This window comes from Gorilla gorilla, chromosome 1 (genome assembly GCF_029281585.2).
Source record: "Gorilla gorilla gorilla isolate KB3781 chromosome 1, NHGRI_mGorGor1-v2.1_pri, whole genome shotgun sequence".
Taxonomy (NCBI): Eukaryota; Metazoa; Chordata; class Mammalia; order Primates; family Hominidae; genus Gorilla; species Gorilla gorilla.
Genome location: NC_073224.2, coordinates 11025286 through 11050232, shown reverse-complemented (window position 1 = coordinate 11050232; position 24947 = coordinate 11025286). Strand labels below are relative to the sequence as shown.

Genomic DNA, 24947 nt, shown 5'->3' with positions numbered 1-24947 from the left:
ATCTCCTATAGCAGAGAGCAGAAAAAGACAACGATTAAGATGAGAATTCAATCATATAGACTGCAAAGCTCCAGAAAAAGCTGAATTCTGCAATCCAGCAAGTTTGCTATGGCAAAGTCAGAGCTTTGTTTGGGAAAAAGTGGGGCCCTGAGACTGAATGGGACATCTGAGTTGACATACTTGAAAATCCTGAATCCCTAGATTTTCCAAACTCTCTGGGTCTGCAAAAGGTCCCATTACTTCCTATTAAAGGTTGTGGCATCCCGTTGCTTGAAGATGATGCAGAGGCCTCTGTCTTGCAAGGCAGCATGTGCCCATCTCACATCCACCTTCACCTTCCCCCTCCTGGCCAGTAAATAACTAGGTTCAGGTCCCAGTGTAACCTGGCTAAGGAAGCACTGGGCCTACTAAGGAAGGAAAGGGACTGTATTCTAAAAGATCTGCAGGAACAAGCCAACATTTGCCAGTAGGTACCAAGAGAGTGTATATGGAACTGGATCCTGAGGATGCTGGGTCAAGGGGGGCAGCAGGTGGTAGAACAAAGTTGAGTAAGACTATATTGGTATGGGACTATCCTCTCATGATGCATGACACAGAGATGATGAAAACATACTGCTAGGAATGCTCTTGGAAGCTTAGAAAAAGTAATGAACCACACTAAGTAGGTATGCCGGAACTGCTGTTGTAGATGGTAGGAGGAATTAAGAGAATCAGTGGGGCTTCCACTTCTAGTCATCATAAAATACACAGTTCCCAACCAGCTCTCAAAATGACAACTCTTTCTAGGCAGTGAACGACAGGCAGGCACAAAGCCATGGCTCCTGGGAGAGAAAACTCACAAGCAAGTCCAGAAGCCACCCAACTTTCTGCCTAGGGACCATTTCCTGACCACAGTTCAGAACACTGGTGTCAGCAGAGAATGGCAGCTCCACTGACCTGGGGAGGTAGATAGTTGACTTCAGGAAAGCTGAAGCAGCTAGAATCAGCTGCGCCAGGCATCAGACAGGAGCTGTAGAGAGAAGGGCCCCCCAGAAGTCCATGTGAGAGGCCCAAGGCTACAGGAGGACGCCACAGGTAAAGAGCAGGACCATCAGAGGCTTACCAGACCTCAGCTGCTACACAGTTGGGGGTGGAACAAAGACTCTAGAAGTTAGCAGTGCTGCTGAAAAGGAAGGGACAGGGTACACTGGTGCCCCAGCACTGCTGGATTGAAGAGATCTCATTATTATATCTTAACTCTCCTGGCATCCAGCAGAGCCACCAGAAAGGCTGCTCTTTAAGAATAAAAGCTACGCCCTTGAGTGAAACCTATTACAAACCTCCCATAATGAAGCCAAAAACCAAGCTCTGCCAAGATCTATAGAAGAGACAAAATTTGGAAACTGACTCATACCAGCTTAAAGTTTGAAAAACATCTTGGGTTTTCCACGTAACTACACACAAAGCATAAAACCAAACTATATAAGTTCAAGATGATCAGTGAATAATTCAATCGTCCCCTAAAACAAGGATCAACACTATTCAGAGGAAGACAACAGAATCTGAGTCTCTTTAATATATCATCCACAATGTCTAATAGTCAACCAATGACTATCAATCAATAGTCATTAGGCATAGAAACAGTGATCCACAACCAAGGAAAAGAACAGTCAAGAGAAACTCGAGATGGTCTAAATGTTAGACTAACAGAAAAAAAGTAGCTAATATAAATTAAGCAAATTTCATTGTTATTGAGTGAACAGATAGGGAATCTCAGTAGAGAAGTAGGAAGTAGAGAAGAGAGCTAAATAGAAATTCTAGAAATAAAAATTCACCAGTGGGCTTAAAAGCATATTGGAGATGCTGATCAGAATCATTTACCTCTTCCAGTGACTCCATTCCTTGCCTGCTGGCTTTGGCACATGAAATCCAACATGATAGGGGGAGCCTTAGCTTAAAGCTTAATGGGACTTTTGCTTCTACTTTCCTGCTGTGATAGCCACAGTAGGGGCTAATTTACACCACTAACCTTCCTCTTGTAAGTTTCCCTAGGAAAGACAACAACCAGAATCCTACAGGAGCTACTCCCAGAAGGCTGTCAACTTATTTTACCCTCTTTAAGCACTCTCTGCCGCTGGTGGGGAGTACTGCATGTTGCTGATTCATAGCTCAGTCCCTCTCCAGGAACTGCTCTTGGCCAAAGGGAGCTACCTCACTTGAGGAACAGCTCTTATTTCGTGGCTAGTTGTTGGGAGGCACAAAGCTCTGGCTACTTGCCTCAATTTAGTATAACTCTAAAGGGCCACCCTAGCTCTGTGGCTCCCAATGGGATTGGCTGCACTGTATTTCAACTAGTCCCTCTGCTTCTTTCATAAGTGCTACTGCTGAAAGCATTCTCTACTACACTTCTTGGATACAAATCTCCATCTCAAGAGTGGTTCCGGGGGATCTTGACCAAAAACAGCTTTAAAATTAAACACATGAAATGGACAAGTTTTATGTGTTTTGTTAGTTTTTAATATTTTAATTAAAAGAATTTGCTGTAATGTTCTAGAGTACATTACCATAGATGATAGACCTTGCCACATGTCATTATACTTGGTTAGACTATTCTTTTTGGTGTTTGAAGTTATAACTCTTGAAATAGCTTTGTAAATAGAATTAAGAACCAGGACATAACATATACTGGAACAGCCAATTTTCCAAGTGAATATTGTCCTACAATGGCAGTAGATACTTTTTTATAAGATATCTAGACTCCCTCTATACTTACATACATGTAAGACAAGGAAAGATAATATGCATTTAATTTCTAAGAACTTAGAGCTAACCTTAATTCCTAAGAAACAGTAGTCATAAGGTAGTCACAAAACCTACCGGCTCATCAAGTTTTATTAAGCTAGTCAATATTCCTTCATTTGGCATATTCCTAATCCTTATCAAATGACTACTATAGAATAAAGGGCAGAGAAAGTCATTCATGGGGCCTGAAGGATAGGGAGGGCTAATGTACTGAGAGCCAGCTTAACAAGGGCTCTTCTTACCCCTCTTCTTATTCACTCTCAAGAGTGGCATACTTTCCCAAGGAAGGGAGAAACACCTCCATGGAAATTACTTTCAAAGGAGGGAAGATGAGACTCAAGAGCTGTATGGCTGGGCTCAGAGGTCCATGTTTTTTCTTTTGAGTTTGAGCACGTGCTTGTTGTGACCCAACACCTAAATGAGTATTAGCTATGAACCAAATAACTAATAATAAGTGAGCAAATTTGCACTAATCATAAAGGGCATATCAAACCTGTCGCTATCTATCACAAATTACATGGAAGAGCTTTATGAAACTGCTCTAATACATTCACCTTATAATATCCTTTAGATATTGCCTAAAAGAAAATACCTGGGATATGAGGTATGATTTCACCATCTAACTTGTAAGCAACTCCAACTTTGATTTCCGTAAACATGTCCAAAATATCCAACTTGGTAAGTGCCAACCTAATTTTGGAAGAAAAGGCAACGTTAAAAGAGCAGACTCTTAAAGGCTCTAATATCTAATTTGATTAATGCAGGAGTAAAGAAAAATTCACGCAAAGCTTAAAGTTCTAAAGCAATTCTGAAAACTGGTTAGGATTATATTTTAAAGCGTGCCACACATAAGACGCTAGAGGACAATATACACTGAGTTACTTTGCTAGTAATTGTAACAGATTTTCACTGATGAATTTTGCTTAGCTTTCTTTTTTGATCATTTTGAGACAGGGTCTCGCTTTGTCACCCAGGCTGGAGTGTAGTGGCACAAACACGGTTCACTGCACCCTCAACTTCCCGGGCTCAAGCAATCCTTGCACCTCAGCCTCCCGAGTACCTGGGACTACAGGCATGTGCCACCAGGCCCAGCTAATTGTTTTGTGTTTTTTGTAGAGACAGGGTCTCACCAGGTTGCCCAGGCTGGTCTCGAACTCCCAGCCTCAAGTGATCCTCCTGCCTCTCGGCCTCCCAAAGTGCTGGGATTATACGCATGAGCCACCATGCCCAGATCAGCTTTCTTATGATTGACGAACAAACAACATATATTTGTGGGAGGGCTGCCTGGAGTTAAGGCTGCACTGTGGCCGTGGAACACAGCAGAACTCACTACACTACATGGATGATTCAGATACATGTACGTTTACACACATGCCAGCATCCCTCAGTTCTTCACTCTGGTTACCATCACCTCTACCCTTCTGGTCAGAAATTGTCAAAGAGTGAGAAAAACCACATCAAGGACCTCTTCATGATACATCAAAATTTCCCGACAAACTGACTGGAAAACAGGTTTTAAAGAGAAAATCTGCAGAAATTAGATAACAAACTAAATTTGGGATTCTCGTCCAAAAATTGTATTTTTAACTTTATTGTTATTTATTGGAAGTTCAGTCTAATGCAGATATGAATACATTTATTTACCTATTCATGTATATGTATTAATAACAACTTAACTTTCCCTGAGCATTTTCAGTTAGCCAGGCCGTGTGCTATAGGCTCTCACTATGTTTCTCACCTAATTTTTAAAATACCCCTATGAAGTAGGTAATGCTGTTATATAGATTTCAGAGAGGATAAAACAGAGGCAGAGGATGATTAACTTGCTCAGCTACACAAGCATAATGCACAGATCTGAGATCTGAATCCAGGAACTCAGACATTAAGCCCATGCGCTGATCACTAGGTACATCGCCTCCCAGCTGTACATGCTCATGGTGTCTGTGCTACTCACCTGTCTTATCTATCCAGCTATCTGCCTACATACCCTATTCTGCCTGCCTCTATACTTAGAGTATCACGATTCTTTTCAACAACCTTGGATATCTAGGAGGATAACTTGGGATCTCTCTCCTTGTGTACCCTTCTCCCTTTATTGGTCTACTTCTGCCTGGCACTACAATTTCAATATGGAGTCTAAAAAGTGAAATTTTCCTATTAAGGTACTCCACAAAATTAAACCTATGGCCATGATTTCCTGAAATAACTGTTTCTGAAGAATACTCACGCAGTAAATCCATTGATCATATGAGCATATTTGAGCAAAACGAGGTCCAACCAGCCACATCTTCTTTTCCTTCCAGTAGTTACACCAAACTCTCTGCCCCTTGTTTGTAATAATTCTCCAATTTCCTACAGAACAGAAAATTGAACTTTAGGATTAGAATAGCAGTGCTATATATCTGGTGGAATAATATATGCCAGAGATCATAGCAAAGCCTCTTTGAGATAAACATCTTTCAGGTAATAACTAAATTGAAGATAGAATTCCATAGAGATGATGAATTTTATCTGAGGGAGGCATTATTTGGAATGCTTCATTTATTATCTTTTTTTATGTTAATATTTTTTACAATGTTATACAGATAACTTCCTAAAATTTAGATTGACAGATTAAGAAAAAAACAGTATTTATTAAATAGACGAATCCAGCCAGTTCTTCCAAGAGCTGTAGTTTGATGCTTTTCCTGAAAACCATAAGGCAAACATATCTAATAAGTCATTGATATAATAATGCCCTTCTGAAGAAAACTAAGATCGAAAACATGCTCAAATATCTAAGCTAAGGTCACTCCCTACAACTTGTTTTTCCTATGATCTACCAAAGTCCTTGATTTGCCCCTTTCTGCTTAAAGCTATCATTTCATTATCTCTTATATTCTGGCATCATTATAATTACATAGTTTTTGTTTATTTTTGTTGACTTTATTTTACCTTTTGAGACAGAGTCTCGCTCTGTTGCGCCGGCTGGAGTGCCATGGTGCCATCTCAGCTCACTGCAACCTCTGCTTCCTGGGCTCAAGTGATCCTCCTACTCAGCTTCCCCAGTAGCTGGGACTACAGGTGCATGCCACCACACCCAGCTAATGTTTGTATTTTTTGTAGTGACAGGGTTTCACCATGTTGCCCCAGCTGATCTTGAACTCCTGGGCTCAAGTGATCTGCCTGCCTCTGCCTCCCAAAGCGCTGGGATTACAGACAGGGGCCACCATGTCCAGCCAAAATTATGTATTTAAGAAAATGTTGTTCTGACCAATCTTGCAAATTAAGTGAAAGGCACAGGAGACAATAATTCATTAAGAAAAAAAGAAGAATGAATTTTTAATACATTTTGATTATTTACTTAGAATAGGCTTACATTGTCTTGCTCTGTAGGAAAGGCACCAATACCAACTCTAGTTGTATAAGCTTTCACAACTCCATACACTTCTCCAACATTTTGAGGTGGCATACCCAAACCAGTACAAACACCTCCAACAGTACAATTTGAAGAGGTTACAAAAGGGTAAGTCCCTAAAAACAGAAACAGACATTAAAATACAGTAGACACATGAATAACACATTTTAAAACAGAATTACCGTTACAATTCTGCATTTGAGTATATTATAGGTATCTAACAGATCTGAACTGTAAATGCCCTCTCAAAGACTCAGTGTTTTACTTTTTATTCATTTTAGCTGTAATGACATAAAAACGAGGTCAGAACTTTAACGCAAGTGCTTATACAGAGAGGCTCCTTGAATGCATGTACAGTTACTGACTCAGCTCTTTATAGTAGCTACTCACTTAATGGATTATGAAGAAATTTAATGCTGAAACTCATCTACTTATTTTCATAGTTTCCTGTTAGTGTAAAACAAATATGACTCCCTCATACGAATATTTAAAGTGTTGTAGCAACCTGGAGTGACGGCAACACAAGAATTTTGTAGGATTCAACATTTCCCCAGCTTTTAATCTCGACTCAGGGAATAACCCTCCAATTATAAGAGCTAATTAAAGAGTGGCATACTTTCTCACCCCCAAAGATCTCCTTCATATTTAACTATTCACTCTACCAAGTAGACACTCTGTTTTCTTTCCAGACTGGCTAGACATACTATGGTATCAAAAATACATATCTACTATACAGAAATACACTTTCTTCAATAGTTTACTCGGAGTCAAAAGCCAATAAAATGTCAGTAAAAGCCAATGAAATGTCAGTAAAAGCTGAGAACAATCAGACTAATCATGAGAAATCATGTTTAAATGAAATGGTCAACAAACTAATGAGGCAGCAGTTTGACAAAAGAAGTTAAGCATTAATTAACCTTTTGAAGATGAAGGAAATGCTCTGAATTCAGAGTCTCATGCCCAGGGAGTTAATTTATGTAAATAGGCTTTTATAAATCTTGCTTAATAATAATGTACACATTTTTAAAAGGTTGAATTAAAGACGCAGATTCTTCCATAGAATTTATCTTATCTTATAGTTCCAGGATTTGAACCATAAACCAATGAAAACCACAATTTACAGAACCTCAGACCTACTGAACTCAAATGATGATTTTATTTTTCTAATAAAATAGGGAATGTAACATATGTATTGTGTGTTCTGCAATATTCCTTTAAAAAGAGTACCACAAGATGACAAATTTCATCATTCCTGAATATACAAGCTAAAAACATTGTTTTAAAACTCCTTAATGCTAACATTAATTATTTATATTTTAACTACTTAGGGCTCAGTTAAGCTCCCTTAACTATAAGTCATATCTCACTTACCAAAATCAATATCTAATAGTGCTGCATTTGCACCTTCTACCAAGATTTTCTTTGGTGGTCCATGTAGGGCCTCATATAGAAAATAAACTCCATCTCTCACCATTGGTTTAATCTTTTCCATATAACCCTATACACAAAGACAAAAACCAATTTCCATGTATACTAATAAACGTTTAACATAACCAGAACAAGAATAAATTACCTGACTTTATGACATGAAAACTGACAAACGCAAAGTAGAAAAAAAAGGGCTGGTGACGGTGCTCACTCTATTGTAACATTTGGATTAGCTTTCATCTCTCATGCTGATTTTCCAGGAACAGAAAAGAGCATTAGCTCAACAAAAACTAGAGATACAGTGAAATTCAAAGGTTCTATATTAACCTCACTGCAAATAAAACCCTCCCAGCAAAGTAGTCATACTTCATAAACCAGCTTTCAGGAAAATAAAAATAAATGACTATATTACAATGTGCTTTTAAATTTTGTGAGGTATTTGAAAAGCTGCATTTATAATATAATCCACAAAACCATAAATTTTTTATTTTATTTCATTTTTTGAGACAGAGCCTTGCTCTGTCACCCAGGCTGAAGTACAGTGGTGTGAACATGGCTCACTTGCAGCCTCGACCTCCCAGGCTCAAGCGATCCTCCCACCACAGCCTCCTGGGTAGCTGCACTACCACCATGACCACCTAAATTTTTTTCTTTTTCTTTTGGTGGAGGTGAGTTGCCCAGGTTGCCCAGGCTGTTCTCAAGTGATCCTCCCACCTCAGCCTCCAAAGTGCTGAATTACAGGTGTAAGCCACTGTGTTTGGCCAACCATGAATTTTGAAACTTGCATCAGTGATTCTCAAAATGTGGTGAGGGCCACGAGTTACGTTGCCAAGTATGCAACTATTAGTGATTGATTACTGTTATTCTTTTAAATTTTATCCTATTACTGTAACATGTCTATCTCTACACTATTACTAGTAGATAATGTCCAATACTATGTAACACATGGGCATTATAAAAATTTCTCAAAACATTTAATTGTTAGTATTACTGCTTAACTTCAGAACTCAATTAAAAATGTAAAATAACCAAGAGCTTCCCCTAAGGCCTATAGCATAACTGCATGAAACCTAGGTTCAACTATGTTTAAATACGTAGACTATTATGGAAATTCCAGAATCTACTCATGAGCCCACCTGAGTGTGTTAATACCCACTGATAAATGTATGATCACTCATGGGCTATAGTCTTCAATTTCTGACTTATTCCTGTTTTAGTCCTATTTTTATGCCTGAAATGACCACACTAGTCATCACGTTCTTTGTTCCTTAAAATTCTGGTTCAACATACATTACCTATAAGAATCTTCTCACCTAATTCTATTTATTATTCTTCACCTACTTTACATTCACATGGAACACATATAAAATGGAATTGAAAAGCCATACTCATAGTTTGGCAAGTAAATACTTCCAAGTTGCTAGTCAAAAAGTTAAAATATTTGTTGCATAACAGACTGGGTATGGTAGCTCATGCCTGTAACCCCAGCACTTTGGGAGGCCAAGGCAGGCAGACTGCTTTAGCTCAGGCATTCAAGACCAGCCTGGGCAACATGGTGAAAACCCATCTCTACCAAATAAAACCTAGCAGGGTGTGGTGGTGTGCCCATAGTCCCAGCTACTCGGGAGGCTGAGGAGGGAGGATCCCTTGAGCCTAGAAAGTCAAGGCTGCAGTGAGCTGTGTTCATGCCACTGTACTCCAGCCTGAGTGACAAAGCGAGACCCTGTCTCAAAAAATAAAATATTTATTGCATAGCTGAATAAAAAGAAAATGGCAGTCTATTCTACACAATAATCAGTGCACTGAAATACAAACACCTAACATTTAGAATGTTCTTTGTAGGTCATATTTTTTTAGAACTTAGTGGATGGGCAGACCTAAGGTCTGCATTTATTCTAGAATGGCATATGAGGTTTGTAGATTCCTACTCAGTTCTGGAACTGATATTGATACTTATCTATAGATGAGAAGAAGTAATAATCAGGTTCACAGGAAATAGTTTGAAGTTCATCAAAAATCGTAAAAGGTGAAAGAATGAAGAGGACAGGAATTTCAACTACTGACCAATGTAAGCACCACTGACACCTACTAGTTGCCAAGAAAAGACTAATCTTTGGTCAATTACCTTATTTGTCTCTTAAGAGTGCAGTGCTAAAGAATCTGGCCCTATGGGGTTATCCTTCCTAAATGGGTTGGTTAGCCTGAAAAGTTCTCACTCAGCCTTTGCTGATCTGTCCTCCAATTGTTAGAAGTGATTTTTATATGATGCAAATCTAGTCTCCTTTCTGTTCAAAATTTCCTAGTAGCTTTTTATTTTCTCCAGGATAAGATCTAAACTCCCTGTCACTGCACATGAGACGTATGATCTGGACTCTGTCTCCTTTACTTCAGGTACTCCTCCTGCTCCCTACTCAATATTTTGTCTAAGCCATATCATGTAAAGTCACTCAAACATACCATGTCCAAGACAAACAATTTCCTTTGCCGGTTCTTACCCAAAGCCTGCATGAATGAAAAGATCTAGATGCCAATTTGGCAAACAAGTATTAAAAAGAACATTAAAGAGGTCAGAAAGCATTACCTTGAGTTTTTGTAATTCACCTTCAATGTCTATTTCCAAAGTGGGGTATATAGATTTGTATTGGTTAGCTAGAACTTTAAACCTGAGAAACACAGATAAATCAAGACATTACCACTCTGTGAAAAATATTTCAAATAATATCATTTCATTCAAATGGTTTCTGCAGATGGTAAATGATCTTAACAGCAAATTAATCCTGAAACTGAAGTCACCTTCTGAGAAATAAAATTTAATAAAGGAGATCAGCCATATGAATAAGTAAGACATTCAAATTATTTTTTTACTCAAGTTTAGGCATAGCAACAATATAATTAAGGTGATATGTGTGTAGGGAGGGAAGAGAAATGGAATGACTAAAATCTGTAAACACAAAAGACTTAAATCTAAATTAACTGTATTATACTGTACAACAACAAAAGGGGGCAGTTTACGTGATACTTGTAAAAGAGAGAGAGGCAGACATTAGCAATCTAATATTCTTCAGCAAAGGTGCACTGCCAGTGCAGACAAATGTTGAGTGGTTGATCGAAAGGGGATACAATGTCATTATAGCTTTGATGCCACTTGTTATTATACACAACCAACTCCCTATCATTGAGTCACTGAGTAGCTTTTTGATGACTACTAGGTTTCCCAAGGAGATCTGGCTACAGAAAGCATGTGTTAACGTAGCATCTGTTGATTTCAAGTTGAGCTTGGTATACAATAATTCACCAGTATCTGAGAGCTAATGATTTCTGGGTGGGAGGACATAAGGAGTCTCCAGGCCTGAAAATGCAAGGATCAAGACCTTAGAATGTAACCACCCAAGGACAGCCACAGCCCCTGGAATCATTCTATTTCTCAGGAAACCATTCCATATTTCAATTCTTAAATATAACTCTGGCTTTGTCTTCTTAGGATATTCTATTAAATCACCATCATGTTATTTTTCATGAGGTTAATCTGTAACCAAGGATGAATTAGAATGTAATAAAAATAACTTTAATATTTCAAACCTAAAAAAGCCAACCACCACTATTTAACTAGAATACCGACTGTATCATTTTGCACATTAGGTTTTAAAAAAAATCAAAAAATGCATTCATTCCTTCCATTTTGAAACACAAGTTAGTTACCTCTCAGAGAAGCCATCAAAGTCAGAAACAAGGTCGCACATCCTGAGTCCACTCCGAGCAGCTTTGGATGAATAAACTGGGCCAATGCCCTTTTTTGTTGTACCCAAACTTAAAAACAAATCCAAACAAGCTTTAAGTCAGACAAGAAAGATGTAGGTCTCCTGGTCAGTTCATTGCAGTGAATAAAGTTACATATGACTATTTTCTGTTTATGTTATTTCTTGCTAAGTATATGTTCATAATCCTACTGATTTTCTCTAAAACAGGATATTCTAATACTTATTTTTCTTAAACTTCTGGTCTAGAACTAAAATATAAGGGTCTGCATATGCTTAAACTGTACCAAAAAAACAAAAACCCACACATACTTTTTTCCTGCTTGTTCTTGTCTCTGTTGTTCCTGGATACCATCAGCTGCTTGATGAAAATCAAATACTGAGGGGAAATAAAACCACAGTTGTTGAAACAAAGATAATACACAAAAGCAAAATCCACCGCATTTCAAATTACTGAAGTTATAAATCCCTTCAGCCTCATTTCAGTATAATAAATTAAACACATTTTTAGAAGTGATGATAGAAGTTTATAACACCAACTAGTACATTAATATGAAAATGTCTGATCTTTCATTCTTATTTATTGCAGTCTATACTATTTTTAAAAATAAGTCATTAAGAGGGTACTTTTGAAACATCTTGCCCTAAAATTTAACAAAGGTCAATTTACAAAAATACTTTTTTTCTTCAAGTTCTGGACTCCAAGAATCTAGGGCTCATGTTGACACCTCCCTTTTCCTCACTAGTCTCGAGCTTCCATCACCTCTCACCAAAACTGCAGTCTCCTAATGTGTGTACCTCTTTCCATTCTTAGACATCTCTAATCCAAATGCTGTCATGCAGCCAAAGCCATCTTTCCAAGACACAAATATGGCATTCACACCTCCCCTGCCCTTAAAACTCCATGGCTTTCCACTGCTCTAAAAAAAGAGACAAAATTCAGTCTACACTTTCATCTTATACCATGCTCTGCCACCCTCACTGCCCTCTGGTCACACTGGCATTCTTTGCAGCCCTCAGCTACAAGGCATGTACTTCTGCATGAAATATTGCCTCTTTCTACACCTACACATAACTCGTACTCCCTCTCTCCCCTGCCAATGCTCTGAGAGTATTAGGATCATGTCAGTTCAGCCTACTAGTTGATTTCCGGTGCAAACATGTCCTCAAATATTTACTGACTCAATAAATAGATGGTTTATAGAAGAGGGAGAACTAGAATTTTGGTCTCTGAACTTCTAACCAAGGCTTCTTGTTTTTTGTTTTGTTTTTAAACAGCTTTATGGGAATATAATTTATACACCACAAAATTCATCCATTTAAGATGTACAATTTACTGATTTTTAGCATATTTAACCATAGCTTCTTTTTGCTAATGATGTCACTGTTTCCAAATAATTAAGTTGAAATGTGTAGATGTTTAACAGAAAGAATGATATGAGGTTCTTGGGATTAGTGGTAGCATCTGTAAAAGAACTATTTAGAACTATTAGAAGACTGATATTGAAGTTATAGATGGTGAAGCTAGAAAAGTCTGATAACCCAATCTAAACCCATCCTCTGATTAACCCTGCCCCTAAAACCATGTATGTACTCTTCTCTAATTCCCTCCTTTTGAGACACTACTAAAACTATCAAGGCAGTCCTCCCCCTGTGCTTGGCAAGGTTAACAATCATAGCTTTTTATGATCAAAGGTTTCCCTGATCTGTTAGTAGAAAAGTTTTGATGCTGTACATACTAATTAGTTATATTTCAGAAGCTAAATATGTGTGATTTAAAAATATCTAGTAAGCAGTATCTGTCTTAGTGCCACACAGTTAGATAAAAGTAACATCTTTAAAGTCATATCAGTATACTGCACACCAAAAGATATCTATCTACAAGAATGCTCAGGGTAACAGTATTTGTAATATCCCAATATTGGAAACAACTCAAATTTTCATCAATGGTAGAATGAATGGATTTTTAAAAGTGTGAAATGGTCATATAAGGGGACACTATATAGCAATGAAAAAGAATAAATACTCTTTATGTAAACAATAACTTTGAGCTATAAGGGTTAGTTTATCATCATGTTCCCATTTTATTGCCCAAGCAATAGTCTTTCTCAGTTACTTGAGAGGCCAGAATAGTTCTTAAGGGCTGTTTAAACCCTGATTTTGCAAATCAGTTATGACAAGATTGAGATCTTAGAGTACGCCATTCTCATTTCTTTTGAATAAAAAGACATTTGAATGTAAATGTTTTGTTTTCTATGCTCAAAGAAATTAAAAAAGCAACTGACAACACACAAATAAATGGTTGATGGAAAGCAGGTGAACCATATTTTTCAGAAATTAATTTAGTACCTTGTCATAGAACTAATGCTTTCCTTGGTTTTTCTAGGCCCCAGGAAGCAATTACTGTAATCAGAATAATTACTTTCATAAGACTTCATCATGGCATGGAGCATTAATGCCTCCACTATTACTGTTTTGAAAGAACAGCCTTGGAATATCTGTTTCACTTTCTACAGCCTAGATACTGCAAACAAAAAAACCATCATAACTGTGCACCTTTAGCTAAGTTTATTAACAGCATTTTTAAATTTTTAATTTACTATTATAGTTAAGTTTTATTAATATGATTAATGTTATACTATGCTTGGTGTGAGACTTGGTACATGTAATAGCCACTTTGCTTGCTTTCTCACATCTCCTTGAGGTCTTTACTCAACTGTCACTTTTCAGTGAAACCTCCCTGGCCACATTATGTACAATTGTAGGCCCCTACCTCCTCCTCCAAACTGACTGCCATTGCCTAGCTCCTTTCTCTGAGTTACTATTTCTCCTCAGAACTGAGCACTATATGCCATGCTACATCGATTACATATTTCTATTGATATGATTTGTTTTCACTAATACATGATATGCTCCATTAAGGGATGCTTTTGGTTTTTTCTACTGCTGAATCCTTAGTGCTCAGCACCATACCTGACACAGTAGGCATTTAATACGTAGATATTAAATAAAAGAACAGCCACCTAACAAATCTGGATTTCATATTTAAATTTTAAGTGTCTCAACCACTTCTCAGGCCATTTTCCCTGAATAAGCATCTCTTATGGTACAAACTGAGTTATGAGATTCAGTGAACAGGGCAAAAGGTTAACACAATAGGTCCTTGCATTAGTATACTAATGTAAAGAACTGGCCAGCAACTTAATAATTTTTAAGTTTCCTTAAAAAAATCAACTGTTTAAACCTTCTAAGTGAAATATTTGAAGGTAACTCAAGTAACGTAAAAGATGCATATTATAGCCCCTAGAGCAACTACCAAAATTCATAAATTCATAAAACAAGAGGTATAGCTAGTAAGTTAACAGTGGAGATAATATTAAAAATGTTCAATCGAAAAGAAAGCAGGAAAAGAACAAAAAGAAAACGAAGGGCAGACATAAATCCAACCATAGTGATAATTAACTATAGCAAAAGTAACTAGTCTAAACATTCCAATTAAAGGATGAAATTGTCACAATGAATAAAATGCAAGACCCACCTACATTTTGTCTATAAGAAATACATTATAAATCTAAAGACACAGATACACTAAGGATTATTAGAGGATGGAAAGCGATACACCATGCAAACAGTAATCTTAAGGCAACTCTAGTGGCTATATTAATATCAAAGTAGATATCAGAATAAGGAATATTACCATCAAAAGGATATTGTGGTATTAACAATCATAGCTTATTAGATACTTTTAAATCACATAATACAAATTTAGCTTCTGAAATGTAACTAATTAGTATATACAGCATCAAAACTTTCCTACTAACAGTACCAGGGAAACCTGTTGATCATAAAAATCTATGGTTGTTAATACCAAAGAGGATATTTCATAATGAGGAAAGGTTCAATGCATCAAAATCAGAATTGTAAACATACATGTACCTAACAGAGCTTCAATGTGCATGAAGCAAAAACTGACTGACTTGAAAAGAGAAATAGACAAATCCACAATTACTGTTGGAGGTTCAGCACTCCTCCGAGTAACTGATAGAATACACACATAGAAAATCAGTTGGGATATAGGATTTGAACAACACTATCAAACAATTTGATTTAATTGGCATTTAAAGAACACTCTACTCAACAAGAGCAGAGCACATATTCTTTCTAAGTGCATGAAGACATTATCCAAAACAGACCACATCCTGAGCCATAAAAGAAGTCTCAACAAACTAAGATTAGGATCATACATATTCTCCGTTCACAATAAAATTAAATTATAAATAATAGAGAGAAATCATGAAAATCTTCCAATATTTGGAAACATGAACATCATACTCAACTTATAAGTTAAAATAGAAATGTTATTTTGAACTGAATGGAAATGATTGTAAAAATAATATTTGTGGAATATAGCTAACATAATTACATGTGTTAGAGGAACACATGTAATTTTAAATGCTTACATTAGAAAAGAAAGAGGAAGCAAAGAAGGAAGGAAGAAAGGAAGGAAGGGAGGGAGGGAGAGAGGGAGGGAGGGAGGTCAGTTGGTTGAGAGTTCATGATCCAAGCTTCTGAAGGAACTACAAAAACGAGCAAATTTAAACCAAAGAAAGTAGAAAGAAGAGAAAGAGCTGAACCCAGTGAAACAGAAAATAGAGAAAATGGTTAGTTTTTGGGGAAAAAAAAATCAAAAACCCACAAAATCAATAAAATGTATACCAGGAATAAAAGAGGGACATTACTGAAGACTAAAAAAGTTACCAATAATTTCAGAAGTTAGATGAACACATTTCTTTAGAAAACATAAATATCTAAAACTGACACAAGAAACAGAAAAATCTGAATATCTCGATATCTATTAAAGAAATAAAATTCATAACATTCATGGAATTCATAAAAACTTCCTCACAAAGATTTTCTATAAAACATTTAAAGAAGAAATATTACCAACCTCACACATAACTCTTTCAGAAAAATAGAAGGCACTAAAACTGAAGAACAGACAACAAAACTAAAGAAAACTACAGAGCAGTATTTGTCAGGATAAAAAACGGTACATCTTGACCAAGTACAGCACTTAAGTTAGCTGTTGGGTGTATACATATATGAATAAAATAAATAAAATTCTTTCCTTTGTGGACACAACCTGTGTAAGGTGTTTTACTGATTGGGGAACTAATGACAGGAAAGGAAATCACTTGCCAGAGGATCCATAATCAAGATTTCGATCCAGATCCCTCCATTTCAAAGCCTATAGTTTTTTCAATTGTACTACGCTCCATATCACCCAGCACACTTTTATACACAATCTCATATTATGGAAAATTTTTTAAATCCTTGGAAATAAATGAACATTCTGAAGCATCTATATGCCAGATCCTGTATTCAGTTCTGAAATGAGAATTCTAATGCCTTAAATTACAATGGAGCTTACAGAACTGTCCGTTCAGTGCCATGGTGACAGGGGGAGTCTCTAAAGCAAAGATCGAAGTGGTTTCACAGCAACGATTCTCAGACAATTTTCCAATTAGTTATTTGATTTTTTAATGATACTATTTACTCCTTTTCACTATTATAGAATTGACTATACTAAAATACATGTTTCTGGCCGGGCCGTGGCTCACGCCTGTAATTGGGAGGCCAAGTCAGGTGGATCATTTGAGGTCAGGAGTTCAAGACCAGCCTGGCCAACATGGTAAAACCCTGTCTCTACTAAAAACACAAAAAAATAAGCCGGGCATGGTGGGACATGCCTGTAATCCCAGCTACTCAGGAGGCTGAGGCACAAGAATCGCCTGAACCCAGGAGGTGGAGGTTGTAGTGAACCAAGATCATGCCACTGCACTCCCGCCTGGGTGACAGAATGAGACCCTGTCTCAAAAAAATAATAAAATAAAATAAAATAAAAAATATGTTTCTTATAAGACTTTTTAAGGGCCCTGGGAAGTGAACCTTACAGGCTTTTAGTGATATATGTTTTAAAGCACAACACACCCATTATGACACATATGACCACTAACACCTACATTTCAGTCTGCGCTTATCTTCTACAGGCTCAGTCCTCTGTCAGAAATACTTTCCTTTAAGGACATACACTTATGGGAAAAAATAATTAAAGAAATATAACTATAAATAAAATAATAATATTCATTTACATTTATTATGGTTAAACCACATTACTTTCCTTTTACTCTAGGCCTTTTGACCCCTTCCCATTACTACTTTGTTGTTTTGTTTTGGTGGTCTAACGTAATTAAGTAACTTGCTTAACCTCTATGTTGTACCAAGGATGGAACTGTTAAGTGACAGACCCAAAGCAATTGCAATGCAGAAGGAAGATGGAGAATCCAGACAGGAACAGGGATATGTCTCTTAACACTATCCTCTTTCCAACAGGCTGATATCATCAGCATATATTTATATCTGCACATAGCCCAATTATCTGATTATATACACTGATGCTATACATTATTCAAACGGCAGTTGTTAGGGATTATTCTGTTTTGCAATCCTAAATTGCGGTATGCTGATTAAGATACTGAATTTCACAGAGCAGACAACATAACAAAAAGCCATTGGAAAGTTCTGAAGATAAGCAGTGGTTTTCATTATCTAATGCAGCGCTTTGCTTTATCCACAACAGGAACAATGGATACCAAAAAGCTACACATAAAATCATGAAGGTAAAAGAAGATAAAGATGACTATTGGTAACAGAATAAATAAAGCTAATGAGTAGTAAGTGTAAGCAAACAAAAATGCTACAAAAGTACTTCACAAAAACATATTTTTCCTTATATAACTAGGAGACTGCCAGTAAGAAAGAATATTAGTCGGGCCGGATGCAGTGGCTCACGCCTGTAATCCCAGCACTTTGGGCGGCCAAGGTGGGCAGGTCACCTAAGGTCAGGAGTTCAAGACCAGCCTGACCAACAAGTGAAACCCTGTCTCCACTAAAAATACAAAAATTAGCTGGGCATGGTAGCACACCTGTAATCCCAGATACTCAGGAGGCTGAGGCAGAACAATCACTTGAACCCGGGAGGCAGAGGTTGCAGTGAGCTGAGATCACCCCACTGCACTCCAGCCTGGGTGACAAAGTGAGACTCTGTCTAAAAAAAAAAGAATATTAGTAATACTCTATTGCTTCCTATATTATAGCACAATAGTGATATGTAAGTTTAAAATTCAAGTTCTAAGATAAGCTAACAAACAAAATATAAATATTTTTAAAATCAGAGACTTAAAATAGGCAACAAAAATGACAACCTCCTTCTTCTGAAAACCAAAACAAAACCCTTTTGTCCTTATCCAAATTGCATGTCATCATTTGGGACTGCAAAGCTTCTTTGTTTCCTTTGTTTTTTGTCTTGGTTATGCATCTATGCCATTAATTATTCTGGAAATAAGGTGTCTTTTAAATAAAAGTTTTACTGATAATATTTTCATAGTTTAAGTATAATCAGGTGAAATATAAACTACTCACAAGCTTACTTTATGTTAAATACAGAAGTATTCCACATTTTATCCACTCACACTAACAAACAGCTATCAAAGTCTTTGTTTTCAAGGATAACCAGTCTACTAATAGACAACATACAGGACAACAAATATTAACATAAAACTGTTTTTCAGTAAAAACAAAAAATTGTTCCTTTCAGACTTTACAGATTAAGAAGCCTGTGGCAAACAATGTAATGAAGAGGCCAGTTTCATACAAAAACTGTATGTTAATCCAATAGAGTTTACTTCAAATAAGTTATTTTATTGGGTTACTAAGATTATACATAGGATTCAAGTCTGTGGCTGTTATCTGGAGGGACCGTTATTTGATTTCTGTGCTTGGCTGAGAAATACTGTAAGTATCTTGATGAGGCTGCCTTTTAAATAGAGGCCAGTGTTAAAACTAGAGCAGCTACTGCCACAGGACACATGCATATTTAAGTACAATTTAAGAGTGCAGATCAATCACAGAGAAGTTTCCTACGTGGTTTTTACTTATTTCTTTTCTGGTTATTGTCTCTTAAATCATGTCACTGCTAATTAACAATTCCATTGGTTCTGAAAGAGAAAAATAACAGAGAAGAAAATCCCAAATTTATTGGTAGTGGTTGAAATTTAGGTTAGTCTGAACAAAATCTGAATCACTTAAAAAGCAATAACTACTACATTTTAGGCACAAAGAGTCACTCTATCTGCAAAACGGTACACTTACTTTTACAAGAATATTACGTATACAAATAAATGTTCTTTGCATTTTGATGTGGCTTATTTTTAAATAGAATTAGAGATGTCTTGTAAAATACTGCTTGTATTATAAATTTGCTTAGCTAACCTTTTTTTCAAACAGTTAAATTTCAGCCTAGACTTTGTTAAAAAAGAAAAAAATTAGTATTTTTTGTATTTAGAACTCAATTACTACAATCCATCCTACTTACGCTAAATAAAAATAAAAGACAAAATTAGTTACTAAATACTTTCATTTGATAAATTTCAGATAAAAAGATAGTTACAAATAAATGCAATATATCCACCTTACCAATATGAGCTCTGTCAGATATAATAAGCCTTTTTTCCCAGCCTTCTAGTCCTAGAGAGAAAGGGGAAAAAGATATATTTAATTGAATATTTTGTATAGCAGTTTTAAAATCTTAATTTCTTTTTTTTTTTTTGAGACAGAGTCTCGCTCTGTCACCCAGGCTGGAGTGCAGTGGTGTGATCTCGGCTCACTGCAAGCTCCACCTCCCGGGTTCACTGCCATTCTCCTGCCTCAGCCTCCCAAGTAGTTGGGACTACAGGCACCCGCCACCACACCTGGCTAATTTTTTTTTTGTATTTTTAGTAGAGACTGGGTTTCACCGTGTTAGCCAGGATGGTCTCGATCTCCTGACCTTGTGATCCGCCCACCTCGGCCTAAGATCTTAATTTCTTTAGAAATATGTCTAGGCCAGGCGTGGTGGCTAACGCCTGTAATCCCAACACTGTGGGAGGCCAAGGCAGGTGGATCACTTGAGGCCAGGGGTTCGAGACCAGCCTGGGCAACATGGTAAAACCCCGTCTCTACCAAAAATACGAAATTAGCTGGGTGTGGTGGTGGGTGCATCTAATCCCAGCTACTTGGGTAGCTGTGGCACGAGAATCACTTGAACCCGGGAGGCAGACGTTGCAGTGAGCCAAGATTGTGCCACTACACTCCAGTGTATGTGGTGGAGCGAGATGCTGTCTCACAAAAAACGAAACACAATCTCTAAAAGTGTTTTTACTGAAGCGATCAAGTTTGTATCTTTTCTTCTCTATAGGAAACATCATGTCTAACAAGAGTTTTCTCACATGTCATTCATTCCATACATAAATTCACTCACATGCTATCTTTCCAAATGTCTTGCTCTAAAAGCTCCAAATTCAAACCAGTCACATCCAAATAAAATACTTCTAGGAATCCAAAAGGCATATGGTAGAAAAACATCATGCTGGGGAGGTTAGGTACCTGGCAGGGAGAAATTTGCCAGAAGGGAGTTAATTTTAGGAATGGCATCCTTTCCCAAAAGATAGTTATAACAAATATGGGCTGGGTGCGGTGGCTTACGCCTGTAATCCCAGCACTTTGGGAGGCCAAGGCGGGCGGATCACCTGAGGTCAGGAGATTGAGACCATCCTGACCAACATGGTGAAACCCCGCCTTTACTAAAAATACAAAAATTAGCTGGGTACGTGATGGCGGGCGCCTGTAATCCCAGCTACTCGGGAGGCTGTGGCAGGAGAATCACTTGAACCCGGGAGGCGGAGACTGCAGTGAGCCGAGATCGTGCCACTGCACTCCAGCCTGGCAACAGAGCAAGACTCCATCTTTTAAAAAAAAAAAAAAAGGTAAAGAAAATAAACTTTTTCATTAATTCTTCTAAAGTACTACTGTCAATTACTGTACTTACTACAGTGAATTGTGAGATATATGTGTCTCCCCATTTAACTGTGGAAGACCTAGAGGAGGGGCTGTGAGCTTTCATAGCACAGGGCCTGTTATCTAGTAAGTGGTTTTAAAAATTATTTTTGGCTGAGAGCAGTGGCCTATAATCCTAGCACTTTGGGTGACCAAGGCAGGAGGATTGCTTGAGGCCTGGAGTTTGAGACCAGCCTGGTTGACACAGAAACACCCCAATTCTACAAAAAAAAAAAAAAAAATTAAAAAACCTAGTCAGGCATGGTGGCATGTGCCTACGGTCCCAGCTACTCGGGAGGCCGAAGCAGGAGGACTGCTTGAGCCCAGAAAGGTAGAGACTCACTACTGTGTTCACACCACTGCACTCCAGCATAGATGACAGAGCATGACCGTGTCTCCAAAAAAAAAAAGACGCTTGAATGAACAAATGAACCCAAATCGATGTTTTTCTTTAAAGACAATACTAAAGACAAATTGCTAAGCTGCAAACATTTCAAAACTAATCTTTAACAATGAAAAATTTGTTTTTCCCTGAAGATTTATTTTTAAAATATATTCCTTATAGATTAAGGAAGAGAACCTCCTCGGTAATGTGCTAAAAGGTAAACCTGGAATATTAAGCCTCCCCTTCTACAGTTGTTTTGACATACAAACATGTATTCTGAAGTTAGTTTAGGAGATATAATAAAGAAAATAGGACCAAGAAATTCAGTAAAGTAGATAAAGAGCAGGGTTGGATAGGCTAGAAGGAAAAAGGGAGTAGGACAAACTTATTAAAGGAGATGAGAGCAGAGAGCAGCATCAATATAAAAATCACAGACTAGGTCACAGGTAAAAACGCAGAAAGGAGAAAAGAGATGGTAGCAAAGACAGGGTTCTGTAAAATCACATTTAGTGGTTAAGAACACTTGAGGACAGATTGCTACTTTTAAACCTAAACAGGGTGGGGCACGGTGGCTCACATCTGTAATCCCAGCACCTTGGGAGGCTGAGGCAGGTGGATCACGAAGTCAGGAGTTTGAGACCATCCTGGCTAACACGGTGAAACCCCTTCTCTACTAAAAATACAAAAAATTAGCTGGGCATGGTGGCACGTGCCTATAGTCCCAGCTACTCAGAAAGCTGAGGCAGGAGAATCACTTGGACCCACGAAGCAGAAGGTACAGTGAGCAGAGATCACACCACTGCACTGCAGCCTGGGTGACAGACAGAGACTCCGTCTCCAAAAAAAAAAAAAAAAACCTGAACATACTATAACAGTAATTCAGTGTTTTAAATGTGAGCTAATTCAAGGGGAAACTAACTATACTAATGATTTTCCTCAATTATGTATTACAGGTTGAGTCTCCTTTATTCCAAATACCAGAATATTTCAGATTTCAGATTTTTTTTGGACTTTGGAATATCTGCATATAAATAATGAGATCTCTGGGGGGTGGGGCTCAAATATATACATGAAATTCATTTATGTTTCATATACACCTTACACATCAATTGAGGCAATTTTATACAATATTTTAAATAATTTTGTGCATGAAACGAAGTTTGTTTCCTCTTCCTCCTCCTTCTCTTCCTCCTTCATCCTCCTCCTCTACCTCCATCCTTCTCTTCTTCCTCCTTCATCCTCCTCCTCTACCTCTGTCCTTCTCTTCCTCCTCCATCCTCCTCTTCCTCCTCCATCTGTGGTTGTTTATCAACACCAACATTCTTGACTCTGAATTTATATGCTACTGATGAGTAATCATTTCCTTACACTTATTCACACACAAGTACTTAACAGTCAAAAATATGACATACCACCAATACAGTGGAAAAAATGTGTTCAGGGTAAGTAAGCAGTACAGCAGCAGCACCAGAGTATCTGTAGCAGCTGGCAAACAGCAGCAACAACGAAGCAGGCTTCCAGTCTCCACCTGTATTCTATATTTCATTTATTACCACAGTTGGCACATCCAGCTAGTACACATGCCACTTTATTGCCCTCTGTGGGCACGCTTGTGTGGGGGAATCTGGGCGTGCATGGAAAAGATATATGAAAGCTGAAAGGGGAGAAGGCCTTTTTTCCCCTGGAAACACTGAATAAACTGTGTGCGTGCCTATGTTTGGACTGTGACTCGTTGCATGAGGTCGGGTATGGAACTTTCCACTTGTGGTGTCATGTCTGTGTTCAAAAAGTTTCAGATTTTGGGAGCATTTTGGATTTCAGATTTTTGTATTACGGATGTTTAACCTGTATTTGTATTATCAAATTCCCCTCACACCCTAATCAGATGGCCAAGGTTAATGTAAACACATCTCTAAAAATCTAAGAGATCAGGAAAGGCAAGAATCCAGGACTATTTATTTTAAGAAGATGGGCATGGATATATTGTATAAAAGCAGCATTTACTTCATTTAGAAGGAGGGACTTAAACAATTCCCCTTACATCTGTGTAGCATGGGGAAAAACAAAAATTCCCTTTTATCCCTGAGTTGTAGCAACGAAAGGAGAGCTCCAGATCCTCTAGAAAACAAGACTGACAGTGTGCAAACTCAGGAATTTCCTAGTTTTGTCACCCACATATTGTAATTCTAGCTATCTTAAGATAAAGTTTGTAGATGACCAATGTGTAAAAAAATCAGGACTTAATACAATGACATAAGATGTTGGTCTTCTGTTTAAAATACTGTTTATAATGAATAAAACTTAATAACTGACATTAAAAATTTGTCTATAATAGCCCGAAATTTTAAAGTATAAGACAAACATGTTGTTCGTCTGGCATAAGATCCTAATAAAACTTTACAAAGAACAACTGGTTACCAAGTAGACTCATTCTTTCATACCTTTTCCTTTTTGAACATTTTTCTCTGCTTCTTCAAACAATCCAGGTAGATGAATTACCACACCATTTCCTAAAGGAAAACCAACAAATCCCAATGGTAAACATCTATAATTATAACTCAGACATATGTAACTTAAAGGACATTCTGATTTACCAGGGTGTTACCACAGAAATGATTCCAAGTTTTACACAGGAGTATAATTTAAATACATAATGGAACATAATATAGTGAATATAAAACACTAGAATTATATTCAATGAAGTTGAAAATTTCTTGGAAACAAAGTGAAATATGTTTTTGAAGGAAACTAATTATGTAATTTTAAGCAAATGGAACATGGTCACAGTACATGCTAAATCAGTATCTTTCAAGTTGGGGAATCACACCCTATTAGTGGTCATAAATCAATTTAGTAGGTTGTGATAAGGATTTTTAAAAATTAAAAGGAGAGTAGAAAAGATCAGATTGCATCATTTGTTGTAAGGGTTCAAAATAAATTCATGAACCTCTCATATTTCTTACTATGAGTCATGGTTGAAAGTATTTGGGGAAAAAAAAGTATTTGGAAAACTGATTCAATGATCTAATACTTCTTTACAGAATTAAGATTGTCAGTGAGCACAGATGAATGCAAAGTAAATCATTCCAAAAAGTATTACTGTTAAAAGATCTTACAGTGACAAATAGCCAAAGTCATGTATATTCCAGAAGGTATCAAGGTCAAAATTAATAAGAGATCAATGAACCATCTGGTCAGTGAGAGATGTGAGAGATGAAATCAGTTTTGACAATAAAAAATAAACGCCATTATCAACTGGTGGGGGGGA

General features: G+C 37.3%; 1 protein-coding gene across 5 annotated transcripts in view; it reads right to left on the bottom strand.

The window, feature by feature from the left end:
* The window catches only part of ADSS2 (adenylosuccinate synthase 2), a 108863-nt gene that overhangs the window by 69732 nt on the left and 14184 nt on the right, over positions 1-24947 (bottom strand). For all 5 annotated transcript variants that reach the window (XM_031015151.3, XM_031015144.3, XM_063707121.1 and 2 more), the window contains exons 3-11: positions 24121-24189; positions 19897-19947; positions 11674-11740; positions 11306-11413; positions 10188-10269; positions 7550-7676; positions 6140-6294; positions 5009-5133; positions 3374-3471 (exon numbers count right to left, since the gene is read on the bottom strand). In XM_031015151.3, coding sequence (XP_030871011.2) covers positions 3374-3471; positions 5009-5133; positions 6140-6294; positions 7550-7676; positions 10188-10269; positions 11306-11413; positions 11674-11740; positions 19897-19947; positions 24121-24189 — 882 coding nt within the window. The remainder of the gene's footprint in view (positions 1-3373; positions 3472-5008; positions 5134-6139; positions 6295-7549; positions 7677-10187; positions 10270-11305; positions 11414-11673; positions 11741-19896; positions 19948-24120; positions 24190-24947) is intronic.